General features: G+C 34.4%; 1 protein-coding gene across 1 annotated transcript in view; it reads left to right on the top strand.

Moving 5' to 3' along the window:
- The window catches only part of KLHL1 (kelch like family member 1), a 526330-nt gene that overhangs the window by 403481 nt on the left and 102275 nt on the right, over positions 1-20574 (top strand). Inside the window, exon 7 of the mRNA NM_001193055.2 lies at positions 6443-6667. Within this exon, the coding sequence (NP_001179984.2) occupies positions 6443-6667 (225 nt within the window). The remainder of the gene's footprint in view (positions 1-6442; positions 6668-20574) is intronic.

The following is a 20574-nucleotide window of genomic DNA, read 5'->3' as shown; positions in this document are numbered from 1 at the left end:
AGTGTTGAAAATCATATGTAATTTATTGAATACTGTCTGAAAGTGAAAAGTAGAATGGTTGTAAGAATATTAGTTATTTAACTTTGTGATGATGTGGCCACATATGAACTGCTTCTCACTGCCCTGCCCAGCCTCACAAGAAAGTATTGTACTTCATATTGCTGGCTCAGCAAAAGATTAAAATTCAACTTAAGATTTCTATTGAATACATACCACGTTCACACCATCATAAGCTGAAAAATCATTAAGTCAAACCATTGAAACACAGTTGGGGACTGTCTTTATATAGCTATATATCAGTTTATTATCATTTTACAAATATTTATATTGGATCTAGAATTTCCTTGGTTGTTTGCTTGGTACATATGAAAGTGTTATGGCAATTATGAAATGCTTGCAATACCATCCTAAAAATTTAGAAGGGATTACCTAAAGAGTAAAGACTCATTTGTCTTTGAAAGATATTTTCTCTGCAATAATACTTTTTTTGTAAGTACAAGAATTTTATCTTGAAATTATATTTTTCATAAGTATGTAGATACATGAAATTTTTATTATATGAAAACTTCAGAATATATCATTTTAATAATATTTTCTTTAAAATTTGAGGTCTTAAGTATTTTTAAAAGTATCCAATGCTTTAAAATTTTTCCAGAATTCTTCTCAATATTTATTGTTTTCTATAAAAATGTATATACATCTGACTAATTTAATCTTTCCTAAAGTTTGATGGCATCAGGATACATTACTTATTATTGGGCATGGCATCAGGATACATTACTTATTACTGGGCCATGATGCTCTTTGGTCATTATATAATGTGTTTTGTTGTAATAGCCATAAATGTTTGTTCTGAGTTAAAACAATGCATTTTTTTCCTGGTTATTCCTTCACTATCAGCTATTGCTATTTTCAACTGTCTCAGACCATTTTGATTTGCAGATTTGTAAAAAGTATTGAAAGTCACGTAACTAAGCTTGTGCTCTCTCTGCTCAATCATGTCCAACTCTTTGTGACCCCATTGACTATAGCCCACCAAGCTCCACTGTCCATGGCATTACTCAGCAAGGGTACTGGAGCGAGTTGGCCATTTCCTCCTTCAGGGAATCTTCCCTGATGCAGGGATGGAAACTGTTTCTTCTGAGTTTCTCATTGCAGGTGGATTCTTTACCACTGAGCCATTGCAGAAGCCCTGTTACTAAGCTTATTAGTATTATATTAAAATTACAGTTTGGGCTTCCCAAGTGGCTCTAGTGGTAAAGAACCCACCTGCTAAGGCAGGAGATGCAAGAGACCTGGATTGGATCCCTGGGTAGGGAGGATCCCTTGGAGGAGGAAATGGTAAACCCACTCCGGTATTCTTGCCTGGAGAATCCCATGAACAGAGGAGCCTGGTGGACTAGAGTCCATGGGGTCGCAAAGAGTCATACATGACTGAAGCAACTTAGCAGACAAAAGAAAAAAAAAAAAAAAACTCTCTGTGATACCTGAAGTCCTTTCTATTGAGTTGAATAAAAGCCTTTAGCTTCTTTATATTTTGTGTCATCTATTTTGTCTTTAGAAAATTCCTATCATTTTATTCTGTGCAGTGTTCAAGACAAGTATCATTGCTAAATATTTGAATTATAGATATGAAATAAACCATCTGTAATTTATAATCACATTTGACTGTATGTATGAACAATTCCAAAGATACCTAGAACCACACTTTAATAACATATTGAGCACTTTTTTCTCAGTTTTGTATTTTAAGAAAGGAGTTTGCTGTTTGTTTTGTCATGAGAAAAACACTTTTGTGTTTGTATTGTATCTAATATCTTCTGGTTATGTTACTGAAGTTGGAAAAAATATACATTTAAAAATGAAAAATAAAATGAACTATTTTACTGCTATAACACATTGACATAAACACTTTTTAAAACAAGTACCAACTTTTAGCTCACAAGTGGGTCACAGGTCCAGGAAGGCATGTCTGGTTTCCTCTGCTCAAGATCTCAAAAGGCTTGAAAGCAAGGTGCTGGCAAGGCTGTGTTCTCATCTGAAGCTGGAAGCCATCTTCCAATGTCATACAGATTACTGAATGAGAGTTTATGAAAATAGGCTGCTATTTGGCCTGCAGTCACACATTTTAAAGTTGTGCCTCCACTTTGCAGGCATTTGAAAAAACCAGTGATAGTTTCATAAACAAAGGAACCCCAGAGTAACTATGTCTTAAAGTAAAATTTCCTTTTTAATCTCTTTCAAATGCATTGCTAACCAACACTTCCTGTGCTTAGTTGCTCAGTCGTGTCTGTCTCTTTGCAACCCCCACAAGGCTCCTCTGTCTATGGGGATTCTCTAGGCAAGAATAATGGTGTGGGTTGCCATGCCCTGCCCTCCTTCAAGGGATCTTTACAATCCAGGGATCGAACCCAGCAGTTCACTCTTATTCATATTCTGTTCTTAATTTATGTAATGAAAAATATTGTCTTTACTTTAAGGAACAACACAGGGTAATATTGCTTAGACAGAATGGCTTCATCCTTTCTCTGATTCAGGAAACCACCAAGGGGAAAAGTAAAGGAAACAACAGGACTCAAAAAAAAAAAAAAAAAAGTTGATAAATGTTTACAAGTATAACACAGGAAGTTTATATAGACAACCAATGAGGTATGCTAGTAAGAAAATTCCTTACAGAATATTATTATTATTAACTTTTATTAGAAAAAGAGCAGGCATATTTTTAACTTCATGATCATTGCAAATTAGATAAAATATTTAGATTACATGCTGACTAAATGAGGAAATAATTTACTGACTACTATAGTAAACTCTACAAATCAAGAAATACTTGTTTATTTTTAAATTTTTTATTTTTTAACCTCTCATTAAAATAAATAAATTTATATTAAAAATATTTGTTTTATATTACTAAAATTTCTTTTTTTTTTTTAACTAATCAAAACTGAAGAGTAGAGTGAACATAGACTTTGGTTTCTGGGGTAGGAAAATAATGCCTCCCAAAGATATCTATGGGACTTCCTTATAGCTCAGATGGTAAAGAATCTGCCTGCAATTCAGGAGACCTGGATTTGATCCTTGGGTCAGGAAGATCCTCTGGAGAAGGCAATAACAATCCACTCCAGTATTCTTCCCTAGAGAGTCCCATGGACAGAGGAGCCTTGCAGGCTACAGTCCATGAAATCGCAGTCAGAGACAACTGAGCGACTAACATGTATGTATGTGAAGTGAAGTCTCTCAGTCGTGTCCGACTCTTTGTGACCCCATGGACCGTAGCCTACCAGGCTCCTCCCTCCATGGGATTCTCCAGGCAAGAGTACTGGAGTGGGTTGCCATTTCCTTCTCCAGGGGATCTTCCTGACCCAGGGATCCCCAGGATATGAGTATGTTAGTTTACATAGCAAGTGCAGGAAAGGGGCTGGTTGTGAAGGGAATTAAGGTTGCTAATTGGCTAATCTTAAATAGATTTTTCTACATTAACTCAAATTAAATTCGGGTGAGCCTATTATAATCACAAGAATTACTGTCAGAGAAGCACTATGTTGCGGGCCCTGAAGATGGAAGAAGAGGTCACAAAGAACATGTGAGGTCTAAGCACCACTTCTCTAGAGCCTCCTGAAAGAAAGAGCTGCCAACACCTTGATTTTAACACAAGATCTAATTTGAATGCCTGACCTTCAGAACTAAGAGATAGTGTGTGTTTGTTAGGCTGCTAATTTGAGATAATTTTTTACAATAGCCATAGTAAGTTTAAACAACTTTAAAATTTTGCATAATGAATATAGGAATGCATTCCTATTTCTGATGTAGTTCAGTTCAGTTCAGTTTAGTTCAGTCACTCAGTCGTGTCCGACTCTTTGCAGCCCCATGAATTGCAGCACGCCAGGCCTCCCTGTCCATCACCAACTCCCGGAGTTCACTCACGTCCATCAAGTCGGTGATGCCATCCAGCTATCTCATCCTCTGTCATCCCCTTCTCCTCTTGCCCCCAATTCCTCCCAGCATCAGAGTCTTTTCCAATGAGCCAACTCTTCACATGAGGTGGCCAAAGTACTGGAGTTTCAGCTTTAGCATCATTCCTTCCAAAGAACACCAGGACTGATCTCCTTTAGAATGGATTGGTCGGATCTCCCTGCAGTCTAAGGGACTCTTAAAAGTCTTCTCCAAAACCACAGTTCCAAAGCATCAATTCTTCAGTGCTCAGCTTTCTTCATAGTCCAACTCTCACATCCATACATGACCACTGGAAAAACCATAGCCTTGACTAGACGGACGTTTTTGGCAAAGTAATGTCTCTGCTTTTGAATAGTTACTTTAGGATAAAAATATATAGGTCACCTTTGAAATCTACAGCTAGAGGAAAAACACTGTAAAAACTAAAAATCCTGCCATGTGTTGAGGTTTAAGACATGCCTAGTTTGCTTGAATGATACTTTGAATCTCAAATCCAGTTCTCAATATTCCCTTTGAATAGCATCATCTTTGGTTGTTCAGAGGCCATTGACTTCACATATTTTCAATGATTTTCTCTTAGAAAGATGACTATACTTTAGATTCCCAGCAGAAAATTTGATCAAGGTTTTGGAGATTAAGAAAATAGTTGTTCAGACATTTATTTCCTTGCATACCCAGATCTGCAAAATATGGGTTTCTTGGCAATGGATTAATTACGATTAGGTTATACTATTTCTTCTGTCATGATTTGTCAAGAGTTAGTCATAAGAGAGAGGCATTTGCATATAACATACAACTCAGTTTTGAGACATTCATGGCATTCCAGTGCTATTAAGCTTTGATAATTCAGATGACCTTGAAATTGTTTAATACTTTAGTTCACCTTGGAATTTCAAATTTTGTGTATTTGAATAAAACTTTTAATGTAAAACATAAAGAATTCACCTACAATGCAGGAGATCTGGGTTCAAGCCCCGGGTTGGGAAGATCCCCTGGAGAAGGTAAAAGGCTACCCACTCCAGTATTCTGGCCTGGAGAATTCCAAGGACTGTATAGTCCATGAGGTAGCAAAGAGTCGGACACAACTGAGAGACTTTCACTTTCATAATAATTACATTTAAGCATAAAATAAGCAGATTTATTTAAATAGTATTTTATGTTAACAAACTGTTTCAAATAACTTTCATGAATATTAAAGTTCATTTTTACTCTAGCAATGTTAATAGTACTATAATACTTGATATTTAGCTGTATGAAAATTAGCTAATGCATTTAATAATATCAGAAAGCCAAATTTAATTCATTCTAACTCAGTATTTATATTATTACTGCTTTTTCACTTTTGAATAAAAATTGAGCATAATTTACACCATTTTTACCTCAATTAGTAGAACTTTTCCTGCCAAGTTTATATTTGTTTAGTTCATTGCTTGTTAGGTTCTATGAGTAAATGAGACCTCTGAAGAATGTCTTCCCTAGTTTGCAAACTTGTAATATATTACAAGTAAAATAATTTTTAGTGCATAAGTGAAAGTACACAAAACATTGACTTGTAAATGTAGGGATATTTAATCATTAAGGATGTAACATTGATGAATATGAGTCTAAACATGATGAAACACAGAGCAAGATCAGTGTTTACTGGCTTATAACTTATCATATAAACATTTGTGAATTAGTTCAAGTTAGATATTTTTAATGTGAAATATTTAACTGAATCCCTTAAAACATATGTCATTAATGATTTAGCTTATTCTCTCAATTTCAATTTTACTAGTCAGATTCACTGCATTTCTCAAACTTATTCATTAAAAAGCTTTTAGGAAAGATAAGCTATTTTATTTAGATTATAACATAGTTGATAAGGATAGGAGATCATTTCATGTATCTAAATTCTATTGCTATTTCCTGGATGCATTTTATTAAAAATAAGGTTAAAAAAAAAAAGGCATCGCTAACATTTGTTTGCATATCTTAAAGCTGACTTTTAAAACCTTTGTTATTTAAGACATAAGACAAATTTTAAAGCAATTTGGTAAAGGATTTGCTAAATTAACCTCTCTTCAACTCTCAGAAATTATACAGATAACATGTGTAACTTATTTATTTAAAAGGACTTTAATATATTTCTTTTTAGGCTAGGCTTATATTACTTTTTTTTATAGCAAACAATGATAAAGGGAAACTATAAAATTTACAGAACTGTCATGCTAAATAATGATTTCATTGAGTCAGTAGTTTAGCATGAGATCATTATGTAATTCAATAAGCTGAACATATGTGTCTACTTTAATCATTAATGCCTTCTCTGCCAAGAAGAGAAAATAAGGTACTTAAGTTACCACTCCCTTTGTTTTCTTGCCATCGTTTTCTTCAAGAAAAGTGATTGTGACAAGAACGTTTTCATATCCTAATTTGTGCAGTGTCTTGGGAAGATTCTTTTTTGGATTCATAGTAAACAGTGACTTTTTGATTTATATTTTATCAGGAGCTACAACCATAGAGAAATATGACCTCAGAACAAATTTGTGGATCCAGGCAGGGATGATGAACGGCAGGAGATTGCAGTTTGGTGTGGCTGTTATTGATGACAAACTCTTTGTAATTGGAGGTCGAGATGGCTTGAAGACATTGAACACTGTTGAATGTTACAACCCCAAAACCAAGACTTGGACTGTTTTACCACCAATGTCAACGCATAGACATGGTCTAGGTAAGATTCTTCTTTATTAATGTCATTTTTGGGAAGTATTTTATTGAAAGTAAGAAAGTGAATGAAAGTGAAGTTGCTTAGCCATGTCCGACTCTTTGTGACCCCATGGACAGTAGCCTGCACCAGGCTCCTCCATCCATGGGATTTTCTAGGCAAGAGTACTGGAGTGGGTTGCCATTTCCTTCTCCAGGGAATCTTCCTGACCCAGGGAACGAACCCAGGTCTCCCATATTGTACACAGACGCTTCACTGTCTGAGCCACCAGGGAAAGTAAGAATGTGTGTTCAGATATAGTATTATTTTGATCAATTATCATTAACTTGAGATAAGCTGTGAACTCATGTATATATATGTTGATATATATATATATAGGAACATATATATAGATAGATAGATTCTTGACATTTTCCTGTGTTGACCAATGTGCATTAAACTGTTAAAAGAGTGATGTTAAATATACCAACATGAAATATCCTTGGTTTCCATCAATGAATGAATGGAAAAAGAAAATGTGATACATATACATGATGAAATATTGTTCAGCCATTAAGAATAATGAAATTCTGCCATTTGCAACAACATGGATGGGCTTTGAGGGAATTATGCCTAGTGAAATAAGTTAAATAGAGAAAAATAACCATATGACCTCATTTACATGTGGAATCTGGAAAAAAAAAAAATCATGGATTTAGAGCAAAGATTGGTTGTTGCCTGAAGCAGGGTTTTGAGAGTGGGTGAAATGGGTGAAGGGACTCAACATTAAAAATTTCCAGTTATAAAATGAGTAAGTCATGGAGATATAATGTACAGCATGGTGACTATAATTAATAAAACTTTATTGCATATTTGAAAGTAGTAGGAGAATGGATCTTGAAAGTTCTCATCATATGGGGAAAAATTGCAACCATGTGTCAAGATGGATGTTAACTGAACTACTGTGGTGGTCATTCTGCAAAATATACAAACATTGAATCATTATTTGTACAGGAAACTAATGTGCTATATCAATTGTACCTCATTTTCTTAAATAAAATAAAAGCAAGGACTTGTAAAAAATATACCTAGATGAGTAGACCTCAAGTTATTTTCAGTTTTCAGAGTATGATACTCATACAGCATGTAAAATTCATCTACTATGAATGGAGAATGCAGAACTATCATGGAAAGACCAGAGTAATACAATGTGGAAGAAGAAAGAGTTAATGTGAATTGAGAAAGCAATTAAGGTGGTTTTCTCTAGCATTAGTGGATAGTCAAATCTTTGCATTTAATTGTTGCCATCTTGAAAAGTCCATGGGGAGAGGGCAGAACAGATTTAGGAAAAGAGTGACTCCTCAATAGGCACTAGAAATCAATATAATAGGACTCAACTAATCTCCACTAGGGAGTAACCTGGAGATGGGGTGAACTGTATTTGGATTCAGAAGTTCTGGGTGTGAGTTTTCAAACTATCAGTGGATATTGGCTTGATTTGGGACCAGCAGTTAAACTATGAGTCTTCATTTCTTCATTTGCCACCAATTCAAGGTTATGAATTAGATTAAAATTGAATGATGATAATGAATGTGAAATCACTTGTAAATTATAAATTCATCAACAAATATTTGAAAAAGAGTCATATAATATAGATCCTGAATTTGTGTTTCTCATCCTGTGGATTGTAAGAAGTCCTGGTTAGTTTTTTGAAGACCTGAAATATGTCAGATAGTTGACTAAGTACGTTTATAAATATACATTAGAAAGATATTGAGGTCTAATTGCAAATTTACTGATCCAGACTTTCAAAGGAAAGCAAACTCATAAAGCATTTAAAAAGCAAAAATTAATGGTAGTTTAAGGTCTTCAGCACTAAAATATAATTCATATCTGCCATCATCTAAGACAAACTTTAAAAATAGCTCTGAACTAAAACAACTTACCTTTTTGTTCTTTTGATTTACCTCCACTTTTATCAGTTTTCTGATTTTTATTTTATTTGCCATAGTTAGTAAATGTCTTGCTCTGTGATATGCAGTGAGATTACAAGATTGCCCATGTATCCCATATTATACTCCAAGTGGCAAGACACTAAAGTAAAATTTTAATATAAAATAAAATCTCAAAATAATTTAGTTGACCTATATAACTTTCCCTCACCTAGATTTGTTTGAAAAAAATCCTTACATGATTATATTAGAAAGCCACATGAGTTCTTTGGTTGTTAAAGTTGAATATGTGGTCAAAAACATTTCATAGATATCAATAAATGAAGATTGATTCTTTCTGCTGGATGAAATAGCAAATAAAACTGTATTCATTTTAAGTCTATGATATCAGGGAGTAATGCATCTCTCTAGGGAATGAAGCTAATGAAGACCACAATTGCCTGCTGAGTTGCTGAGTTTTTATTTTAGCATTATGTCTGTGAAACACATAGTTCTATAAATCATGTCTTCTTTCCCACAACATTTATTTTGTATAAAGTTGAATAAGTCATTCTTATAATACACTGTTTGCAAGTAAGTAGTTTTAGGAAAAATTGATAAAATAGTAATATAGCTGTTGTTGATTATGGATTTTCTATATGCCATGCTTTGTGTTGCATGTTAAATATATGATAGGATTTGTTTTTGTTTGTTTAGTTTTCAACTGAGATAAAATTAGATGTTAAAGTGTAGAATTGAGTACTTTTGAGTCTATTCATAGAGTTATGTAGTCATCACCACTATCAAACTCCAAAATATTTTTATCATCCTAAAAAGAAACCCTGTAATCAATAGCAGTCACTCAATATTGCCCCACCTGCCTGGACCCTTTAGCAAAAATTAAACGATTTTCTGTCCTGGTGAAATTGCCAACTCAAGATAATTCATTTAAATAGAATCATATAATTTGTGGTTTTCTGATTTGTTTCCACTTTTTGGTTATTATGAATAAAACTAAAATGAAAATCCATGTATGTATTTTTGTATGAATATATATGTTAAGTTCTGTTGGATATGTACATATGAGAAAAGTTGTTGAGTTACACGGTAGCTTCATCTTTAAATTTTGGATGAACTGCCAAGCTATTTTCCAGAATAGCTGTTCCATTTTCCATCTCCTCAGCAAAATATGAGGGTGCCAATTTTTCCACATCCTTGACAACACTTGTTACTGTTTATTCTTTTTCTATTATAATGATCACAATGTTATCTCATGATTTTATAAAAATTTCTCTAATGAATAATTTTGAGAAATATTTCATGTGCTTATTGACCATTTGTACCTTCTCTGGATAAATATATATAAGTTTTGTTCAGTTTTTTTTCCCTTTTATTGTTCACTTTATATTCTATATATGAGTTTTCTATCAGATATAAGATTGCAAATATTTCATTCCATTCTATGGGTTCTAATTTAACTTTTTGATAGGACCCTTTGAGCACAATAACTATTGACTTACTAAAGTTAAATTTATTTTCCTTTCTTTTGTTGCTTCTGCTTTTGGTGGAATATAAGAGAAAATATTGTCTAATTGATGGTCATAAAATTTATGCTAATACTTTAGAAATTTTATACCTTTTGGTCTTAAATTCAAAAACATAATCTATTTATTAATATGATGTGAGCTAATAGTTTAACATCATTTTTGCATGTTGTTTCACTGTTCTTTGTTGAAAAAAATCTTTCCTTTCCATTGACTTATCTTGGTGCATCATGAAAAATTTATTGGCCATAAATATGAAGATTTATTTATAGACATTCAATTCTACTCTATTAATATCCCTACCTATACTTACACCAATACCACACTGCCTTGATTACTGTAGCTTTGTAATAAGATTTGAAATTGGATAATGTCAGCTCTCTGACTTATGTAGGACTGTGTTTAATAGCCACATATCTGTTATTGTCATACAAATTGCATATTTATACATTATACATCCGTCTCAATACAGTTTTAAAATTATTACTTTATGCAGATGTCTTTATAATGACAGGAGAAAATAAAGTGCTATAAATTATTAAAAATACAGTTATTACCTTTATAGAGTTCTTTACTCTTCTTGTGAATTTATGTTCCTATCTAGAAATGTCTACAGCCTGACCCAAAGTACCCCTTTCAGGGAAGATCTATTAGCAACAAATTCCCTTTATGTTTTGTTTATTTATTTTTTAAAATCTTGATATATGATCATTTCTCCTTTATTTTTAAAGGACATAAAATTCTTAACAGTCTTTTTATGTTAACACTTTGAATATGCCATACCATGTCTTTTGGTCTCCTTGATGAGAAATGAACTGTTAATCTTTTTGAGAATCCTTTGTGCCTGATAAGTTGCTACTCTTTTGCTACTTATAAGATTCTCACTTTGACTTTTAACAGTTTGTGATATGCCTATGTGTGCCTAGTTTTGAGTTCATCCTACTTGTAGGTTATTGAACCCAGCTATCTCCCAGTTCAGCTGAGCTACTGATAAGGCAGAGTTGTAAACTGACCACTGAAGTGTTGAAAGATTGCCCCAACATGAACACTGAGCCCCTAAGCAAAGGCAAGTTTTCTTTCTCCTTTCCTCATAAAGGTCTTGGCAGAAGTGCCTGAAGAAGACCTCTTGCCAAGACTCAGACATGGATACCTTAGGATGAAAGATGGCTGGGAGAGAAATGCCAATATGTGAAGAGCATGATCAGCTTCAATGCAATTTTCTTGAAAGTTTGCAGTACTTTGGTTTTGCACCAAAATTGGTATAGGGATAATAGCTTTCCCCTATGAGACCTGCCAGGTAAAGGCTTTGTAATAGCTTATGATCAGGTTTAAAACATCATAAGTAGATTTTTAGCAGGAGCTAGACTCTTCATGACTTATCTTTCATTCCTGCTTACACAAATCCTCAAGGTCAGATGGAGATGAAAACTTATTACCTTCACAGATTTTACCTGTGTATGTGCACATGACCTTTAAGAGTACCAGGAATACGTCAATTTTTTCAAATTTCTCCATGGACATCCTTTCTCCAGTTCTTCTGTTGTTGTTGTTTTCAGCTTCTTGTTTGCTTTAACTGTTTTCACCACCTCAGGCTGCATTGACATTAAGTAATTGCCACTGATTTTTTTTTTTTTTTTTTCTTGACACACATCCTGGAGCATTCTCAGTAAGAAGAAGCCTTAATCAGGTGAAACAAGAAACTCTTGCAAGTGTAGGTTTTCAGAAAACGACCAGACCCATCAGAATAAGAGCAATTTCCTAAGAATGAGACTTCTGAGGAATCTCCAAAATCTGTCCAGACCCCTTCATTGACTGATATGCTGTTAGATTTCATCACTACCTTGATCGTGAGGTTGTTGGTTTTCAAGATTACTGGACAGTTAGGGAAAAGGTGCTTGGAATAAAACCATAGAGCTCATTATTCTTATGTAGATTAAGCTGTTTTTATTTTTTTCTTGAATGAATCTCTTCAAATATTTAATATTTTTATTTCTCTTTCAGAGTTCTGATTTTTAAACATTTTGTCAGTGTTCTCATTATCTTTTATTGTGTCATTGCTGCAGATGTCAACAATAGAGATGGTTTTTATGTGGGTACAATAAGCAAAAACTGGCTAATCTATAAAAAAAGGAGTCTTTTGAAAACATAATGGCTACTAAAACTTTACAAGTGTCTTATCTGGTCTAGCCATCAGCACAGGAAAACATTTTAAAAGCAATGAGAATAACACTGATGTTGACCTTTTGTCAACTATGTTGGTGAACAATGACTCTTCCCCATAGATGGTGAAGTTAGCCACCCTTGAGCCAAAAGGACACATACATAACAGACAAACATAATGTATAAAACTTCAGGCTGTACACAAACCAAAAAAAAAAAAAAACCAACAACTGAAAAACAAATAAACATAATGTTTAGCTTATGAAATTGATTAGATGTCCTGGAACATGGCTGAAATTAAGACAGACTTGTTAATTCAAGTGAAAAAATGACACCCCTTGGAAAGTCTGATAAGGACAAACATGCTTCCAGGAAAGGTACTGGGTGCCCCAACTGGCATCGTTGCTTCTACTCACTCTAGAGATCTGTGAGATAGCTCTGAGTCACTGACCTCAGCTTTTTAGTCAGGAATAAGAGGCAACTCAAACTGTTGTCATCTATCATGGTAGACAAGGCTGCTTCAAATGGCTAATCATATGTGTGAACATTCTTAAAATAAGAAGGATATTCCCATTCAGAGGCAATGTAAAAAAAAAAAAATGTTCAATCTGTATTCGACATTTACTAACTGATTAAATACTCACAGTTCAGTTCAGTCACTCAGTTGTGTCCGACTCTTTGCGACCCCATGGATTGCAGCACGCCAGGCCTCCCTGTCCATCACCAACTCCCAAAGTTTACTCAAACTCATGTCCATTGAGTCGCTGATGCCATCCAACCATCTCATCCTCTGTCATCCCCTTCTTCTCCTGCCTTCAATCTTTCCCAGCATCAGGGTCTTTTCCAGTGAGTCAGTTCTTCGCATGAGGTGGCTAAAGTATTGGAGTTTCAGCTTCAGCATCAGTCCTTCCAATGACTATTCAGGACTGATTTACTTTAGGATGGACAGGCTGGATCTCCTTGCAAACCACAACCACCTTATAATTTAGACATTTTTGCAGTTTTAAGGTTTAAAAAATCATGGACCAAGTGGCCAATTAGCTTTCCCTATGTCACCCGCCTTGTAAAGAAGATTTGTACTTGTTATTTTTTTAGCTCCAAAGTCATATTTTTTTTTTTCTAATATAACATGCTGTTGCCAATAAGTTAATAATAATAACATATTTTTGTTTTTCAATTGCTAAGTCGTGTCTGACTCTGAACAACCCTATGAATTGCAGCATGCCAAGCTTCCCTGCCTTTCACTATCTCCCAGAGCTTGCTCAACTCATGTCTGTTGAGTCAGTGATGCCATCCAATCATCTCACCTTCTGTTACCCACTTCTCCTCCTGCCTTCAATCATTCCCAGCATCAGGGTCCTTTCCAATGAATTAGTTCTTCACATCAGGTGGCCAAAGTATTGGAGTTTCAGCTTCAACATCAGTCCTTCCAATGAATATTCAGAGTTGATTTCCTTTTAGATTGACTGGTTTGATTTCCTTCCTGTCCAAGGGACTTTCAAGTCTTTGCCACACCAGTTTTGAAGTATTAACTTCAGTGCTCAACTTTCTTTATGATCCAACTCTCACATCTGTACGTTTGTACTGGAAAACCCATAGCTTTAACTGTAAGTATCACTTTTGTAGGCAAAGTGATGTCTGTGTTTTTTAAAATGCTGTCTATGTTTGTCAAAGCTTTTCTTTCAGGGAGCAAATGTCTTTTAATTTCATGGCTACAGTCACCATCCATAGTAATTTTGGTACCCAAAAAAATAAAATCTGCCACTATTTCCACTTTTTTCCCATTTATTTGCCTTGAAGTGATAAGACTGGATGCCATGATCTTTGTTTTTTGAATGTTGAATTTTAAGCCAGATTTTTCAGCCTCCTCTTTCACCTTCATCAGGAGGCTCTTTAGTTCCTCTCTAATTTCTGCCATTAAAGTGACATCATCTACATATCTGAGGTTGTTGATATTTCTCCTGTTTATCTTGATTCAAGCTTGTGAGTTATCCAGACCAGCATATTGCATCATGTAGTCTGAATATAAGTTAAATAAGCAGCCTTGACCTACTCCGTTCCTAATTTTGAACCAATACATTATTCCATGTCTGGTTCTAACTGTTGCTTCTTGACTTGTATACAGGTTTCTCAGGAGGCAGGTAAGATGGTCTGGTATTCCTGTCTCTTGAAGAATTTTCCACTGTTTGTTGTGATCCACATAGTAAAGGCTTTAGTGTAGTCAATGAAGGAGAAGTAGATTTTTTTTTTCAATTATCTTGTTTTCTATCATCCAGAGGATGTTGGCAATTAGATCTCATTTCTCTACCTTTTTTAAAATCTAGCTTGTACATCTGGAAATTCTTGGCTTATGTACTACTGATCTCTTACTTGAAGGATTTTGAGCATAATATTGCTAGCATGTGAAATGAGTGCAATTGTATGGTAGTTTGAAAATTCTTTGGCATTGCTTTTCTTTGGGATTAGAATGAAAACTGACCTTTCCCATTCCTGTGGCCACTGCCGGGTTTTCCAAATTTGTTGGCATATTGAGTGCAGCACTTTAACAGCATCATCTTTTAGGATTTGAAACAGTTCACCTGGGATTTCATTACCTCCACTATCTTTGCTCATAGTAATGCTTCCTAAGGCCCACTTGACTTCACACTCAGGGCTCTAGTTCTAGGTGAGTGACCACAGTATCCTGGTTATCTCAATCACTAAGATCTCTCTTTTTTTTTTTTTACAGTTCTTCCATGCATTCTTGCTTCTTCTTCTTCTTAACATCTTTTGCTTCTGTTAGGTCCATATCGTCTCTGTCCTTTATTGTCCCATCTTTACATGAAATAGTCCCTTGGTATTGCCACTTTTCTTGAAGTGATGTCTAGTCATTCTATTGCTTTTTTCTATTTCTTTGCATTGTTCACTTAAGAAGGCATTCCTATGTCACATTCCTATTCTCTAGAACTCTACATTCATATGGGAATATCTTTCCCTTTCACTTTTGCCTTTCACTTCTCTTCTTTTCTCAGCTATTTGTAAGGGCTCCTTAGACAATCATTTTGCCTTTTTGCATTTCTTCCTCTTAGGATATGGTTTTGGTCACCATGCAATATTATGAACCTCCATCCATAGTTCTTTAGTCACTCAGTCACTCCAATCTACTCCCTTGAATCTGTTCATCACCTCCACTGTATAATCATAGAAATGTGATTTAGGTCATACTCAATGTCCTAGTGGTTTTCCCTACTTTCTTCAATTTAAGTCTGAAATTTGCAATAAGGGGTTCATGATCTGAGCCACAGTCATTTCTTGCATTGGTGGAAGAGGGTATTTGCAATGGCCAGTATGTTCTCTTGACAACACTATGTTAGCCTTTGCCCTGCTTCATTTTGTACTCCAAGGCCAAATTTGCCAGGTATCTCTTGACTTCTTACTTCTACATTCCAGTCTCCTCTGAAAAAAAGACATCTTTTTGGTGTTTGGTGGAGTTCCATGGTGGGAGTAGGGTAGTGACCAGAGCCCTGAGTTCCTAATGTGGTGGGGCAGGAGGTTATGAAGCACTTCTCACCACCCTGGGGCAGCTGGGCTTGCCAGACCTGGACAATAACTCTGAGGAGCTAGAGAAGAGGAAAGATGGTGGCCAGCTATTGGCCAGTGGTGGGCCATGTGGGTAGCAGAAAGTTCTCAGGACAGCCAGCAGCAACAGTGAGGCCAAGGAGTCCTCAGTTCATGATCATCCTCCAACCTCAGCTCCAGTCTTCCCTGTACCCCCTTCCCAGAAAATCCAACAGGTCCTTTGGCCAGCCCCGACGTGGCACACTGACTGACACCCAGTGGTGAGTAAAGGTTTACATGCCCAAGGACTAAAGAAGGACCAGAATTTGGACAACCAGGGTGCAGGGCATGTCTGTCCGGTTACTAACAGTGGCTGAAGGACATGTCCCTGGTAGTCAGGGCATAACAAAACTTGGTCCACTGGAGAAGAGAGTGGCAAACCACTTCAGTATTCTTGACTCAAGAACCCCATGAACACAAAGAAAAGTCAAAAAGATATGACACTGGAAGGTGAACCCCCTAAGTCAGTAGCTGCCCAAAATGCTACTAAGGAAGGGCCCAAAAACAGCTCAGAAAAGAATGAAGTGGCTGGGTTAAAGTGGAAACGTTGCTCAGTTGTGGATGTGTTTGGTGGTGAAAGTAAAGTCCAAATGCTGCAAAGAACAATATTGCCTAGGAACCTGGAATGTTAGGTCTATGAATCAAGGTAAATTGGGCACGGTCAAGCAGGAGATAGCAAGAGTGAACATCGACATTTTAGGAATCAGTGACCTAAAATTGACTGCAATGGGTGATTTTAATTTGGATGACCATTATGTCTACTATGGTGGGCAAGAATCCCTTAGAATAAATGGAGTAACCCTCATAATCTGAAGTGTCCAAGATGCAGTATTTGGGCACAAAGTCAGAAATGACAGAATGATCTTATTTCATTTCCAAGGCAAGCCATTTAGCATCACAGTAATCCAAGTCTATGCCCCAAGCACTAATGCTGAAGAAGATGAAGTTAAAGAGTTCTATGAATACCTATGATATCTTCTAGAACTAACACCTAATATGATACTCATATTATATTTATATATTTTTTTAAATTTTATTTTTTAATTAAGGTTCATTCTCTCATTTTATGTACACAAATTAAAAGACATGCACACAAAAATATCAGTTTAGTGTCTGAGTGTCTGAAGCTGTTAGCATGTTTGACTGTGAAAATTTCTATAGAATGAATTTGAGTAATGATTCAACCAAGTATTTCAGATTTGATATACAGAAATAGATTTAGATATAGACAAATGAATAAGTATATGAATAGGTAAAGAAATTGACTAGATATATAAAGTTCTGTGTTAATTTATATACATTTCTCAATTTCACTGAGTGAAAAAGGGGAAAATGCTGATACTGGTATGTTTGTTATTTTCATATCAATCATTTAGCTATACTAAAATGATAAAATTTGAACTAATAAATCAGAACCAAAAGTCTCTATATTCTGCCATTTAAGGATTATCTGTTTTATAGGCTGGTATCCCATTTAGCCTTCCTAGCAGGAAAACCTTCTATGTATATAGACTCTAAGAACTCACTACCTAATATTATGGATTCACAAACTAACAAGAATTCCTGGAATATTTCAGGGATTAACAGAGAGAGAGAAATATGTATATATATATATATATATATATATATATATATATATATAATGCAACTTCTCAAAACACAGACATGGTTCAGTTTATTTAAATTTATTTAATTTTATTTAAGTTTAAATAATAAATAAATAAATAAATAAATTTAAATAAATTTAATAAATTTATAAATAAATAAATAAATAAACTTAAATAAATTTAAGTTTATTTAAATTTAAAAAAATTTAAATAAAAAATAACTTAAAATACCAAAAGCAAAAATAACACAAATGTATTTGGTATTCTTTGCTAGGATTCACAAACTAACAAGAATTCCTGGAATATTTCAGGGATTAACAGAGAGAGAGAAATATGTATATATATATATATATATATATATATATATATATATATAAAATGCAACTTCTCAAAACACAGACATGGTTCAGTTTATTTAAATTTATTTAATTTTATTTAAGTTTAAATAATAAATAAATAAATAAATTTAATAAATTTATAAATAAATAAACTTAAATAAATTTAAGTTTATTTAAATTTTAAAAAATTTAAATAAAAAATAACTTAAAATACCAAAAGCAAAAATAACACAAATGTATTTGGTATTCTTTGCTAGTCACCAAAGATATTCAGTCTTTGAAATAATCAGTTATATAAAAAAAGGGAAAAGTATAAAAAAATTTCAAATTTGTTTATTGAAATGAAATATTAAATAGAATTTTGAAAAAAATAAAATTGGCATCATTGTCATCTCTAAAAATCATTAAGAGGAAATAAATTAAAATTATGGCAAAACAGATAAGACAAAGAAATAATCGGTATGATATTGTTATTCATGGTAGTTTTAGAAAAAAAATATTGAGAAAGTGAGAGAGAAAATAAGAAATAATCTGAGAGAATTTCTCTGAAGTATAATACATGGCCTCTGCTGACCTGAAGTAAATAACCAGATATTTTTTCCAACAAAGATGGGTTTACTGGGGCCAACAAAGAATTGCTATGGTAAGCTATATGCAAGGTCCCACATAACAAATGAAGGAGAACATTTTTATGGAGAGGAAAAGGAAGTTGGGAGGATGATAGTAAAGAGTCCGTGACATTTTGTTTTCTGGATCTTTGCAAGGAAAGAAGAGGAGTCCTTCTGCTACTGTCTCAGAATCTGAGAGCTCCCCTTTCTGGTGTCCCAATTCTAGTTAATTGAAATTCATGTTTATTATTATTATTATTTAAAATTTTCCCCTTTAATCAAAAAAATTTTTTCTAATTCAGTGTTGATCAAGAGTTACATCTAGTTTCAGAGACTTTTTGTCCCTAATATCAGGAAGGACCTTACCAAGGTGTACTGTCTTATATCAGAAGGAAAGTGCACAGATTGGAAACCTATTATGATCACATTCGAGTAACAAAGAAGAGTTGGAATCACTTTCTGTCTAAAGTCCATATATTATCAAGATCATCATCATTGGAGCTCATCTGAAGCATTACATCATCATCATAAGTTTGGGAGACACATTTATGATAGGTCTCACCTTGATAGCTTGAGGAAGTTGTCTCCTCAGATGTTCTCTGCTTCTATTGTAGAAAATGTTTACTTTTAGGTTACCAGATAATGTGCAGTTCCAGTCAGTGTTCAGTGCTTTCTTTAGGTGTATCACATGAATCAAAGAACCTTTTTGGTGAAGTTTGTTGACACAAGGGTTAGTTAGCAGTACCCAGAGAGTATGAAGAGAGTTTGGTATTTTCCAATTGACAAAATCTCCAGATTGCAAGATGTAATGCTTAATGTCTTCATCTTGAGCACACTGTGAAAAGATTTCTTTACCAGAACATGGTTATTTTTAATAGAAGCATTTATGCTTTTGCAATACAAGAGTATCTTTTATCAGTTGTGGGTCAAAATAAATAGAAGGCAAGTATATTAAACTTCCTGTGATTATCTCACAGGATCAGAGCTTATAAATTCCTAAAGGGGTGAATCTGAAGTTTAGAAGGACCAACAGCAATGCTCTTGGTCAAGGTGTTTGGAGGGTCTTGACAAATCTTTCCAGTTGAGTCTTCATAAAGTTGTTAATGCTTTGGACTTAATCAGAGGATTGAGGGTGGTAAGCACAGTGAAATTGTTGCAAAATAAGCCAAATAGGGCAGAATTATAGAAGTACCTGGCCAAGAAAATGGTTTCCTCTCTCTTTATGAAGTTTGAGAGGCATTCCCCTAGGTATGGATAATATTTTCAAAAAATATTTTAGCAGTAGAAAAGGAAATAGTCTGTAAGAAAGGAAAGGTTTAAGTCATACAAACTAAAACTAAAATATATTTATATCCATAAGACCGAGGAAATTGTATGATTCATTTGCCAGAACTCAAATGGTCCATTGGAAAGTTAAAAGTTTGGGGGCAGTACATACAGGCTTCCCCAGGCTGTATGTTGCACAGATGGAACAAGAGAGGCAGGCACATTTTGTAAACTTTTAAAAATTTTCCCACCAATATTGATTCATGAACACTTTTATTTTGTCAGTAGATGAGTTGTTTAATGCACATACTGTTATTAAGATTGTAAATTTTAGAGTTTCTAGTAAGACTGAGTCGGTATTTGATCCAAACCAGAGTTTTATCCAACTAATAATTGAATTTTCATTGGCTGAATCCTTGCCAGAAAAGAGACTGTCTTCCTGTTGGGTTCCTCTATTGTTACCAGGTATGAGAACTCCACTGCTGTCCTCTCAATTCTGTTTTATTGAGGTTTTTATTTATTTATTTTCATACCTCTAAAACAAGTAGTCCAGAGGGCAATCAGAAAAATGAGTGAAAAAAGAATAAATTCACTCTATCTGTATCAAATTACAGAATATCAAAGATAAAGAAATAATTACATACCTCCCGAAGAAGGAAAACACACACTTAAGCTAATGAGAACAATAGCCATGTATGAATAACAAGGAAATAACTGCAATAAAATACCAAAGTCCACAAAAATAAAAGATGACCAGATGGCTGTCAGGCTTTTTGATAGCAATGCTATTGTCCACAGATAATGAAAGCATTCTTCAAACTTCTGATGCATAAACTTCTGATGCTCATTTATGTCACGCCAAACTATACCTCATGCTATGAAG

Source organism: Bos taurus, chromosome 12 (genome assembly GCF_002263795.3).
Source record: "Bos taurus isolate L1 Dominette 01449 registration number 42190680 breed Hereford chromosome 12, ARS-UCD2.0, whole genome shotgun sequence".
NCBI lineage: Eukaryota > Metazoa > Chordata > Mammalia > Artiodactyla > Bovidae > Bos > Bos taurus.
This window is presented reverse-complemented; position numbering and strand designations above follow the sequence as displayed.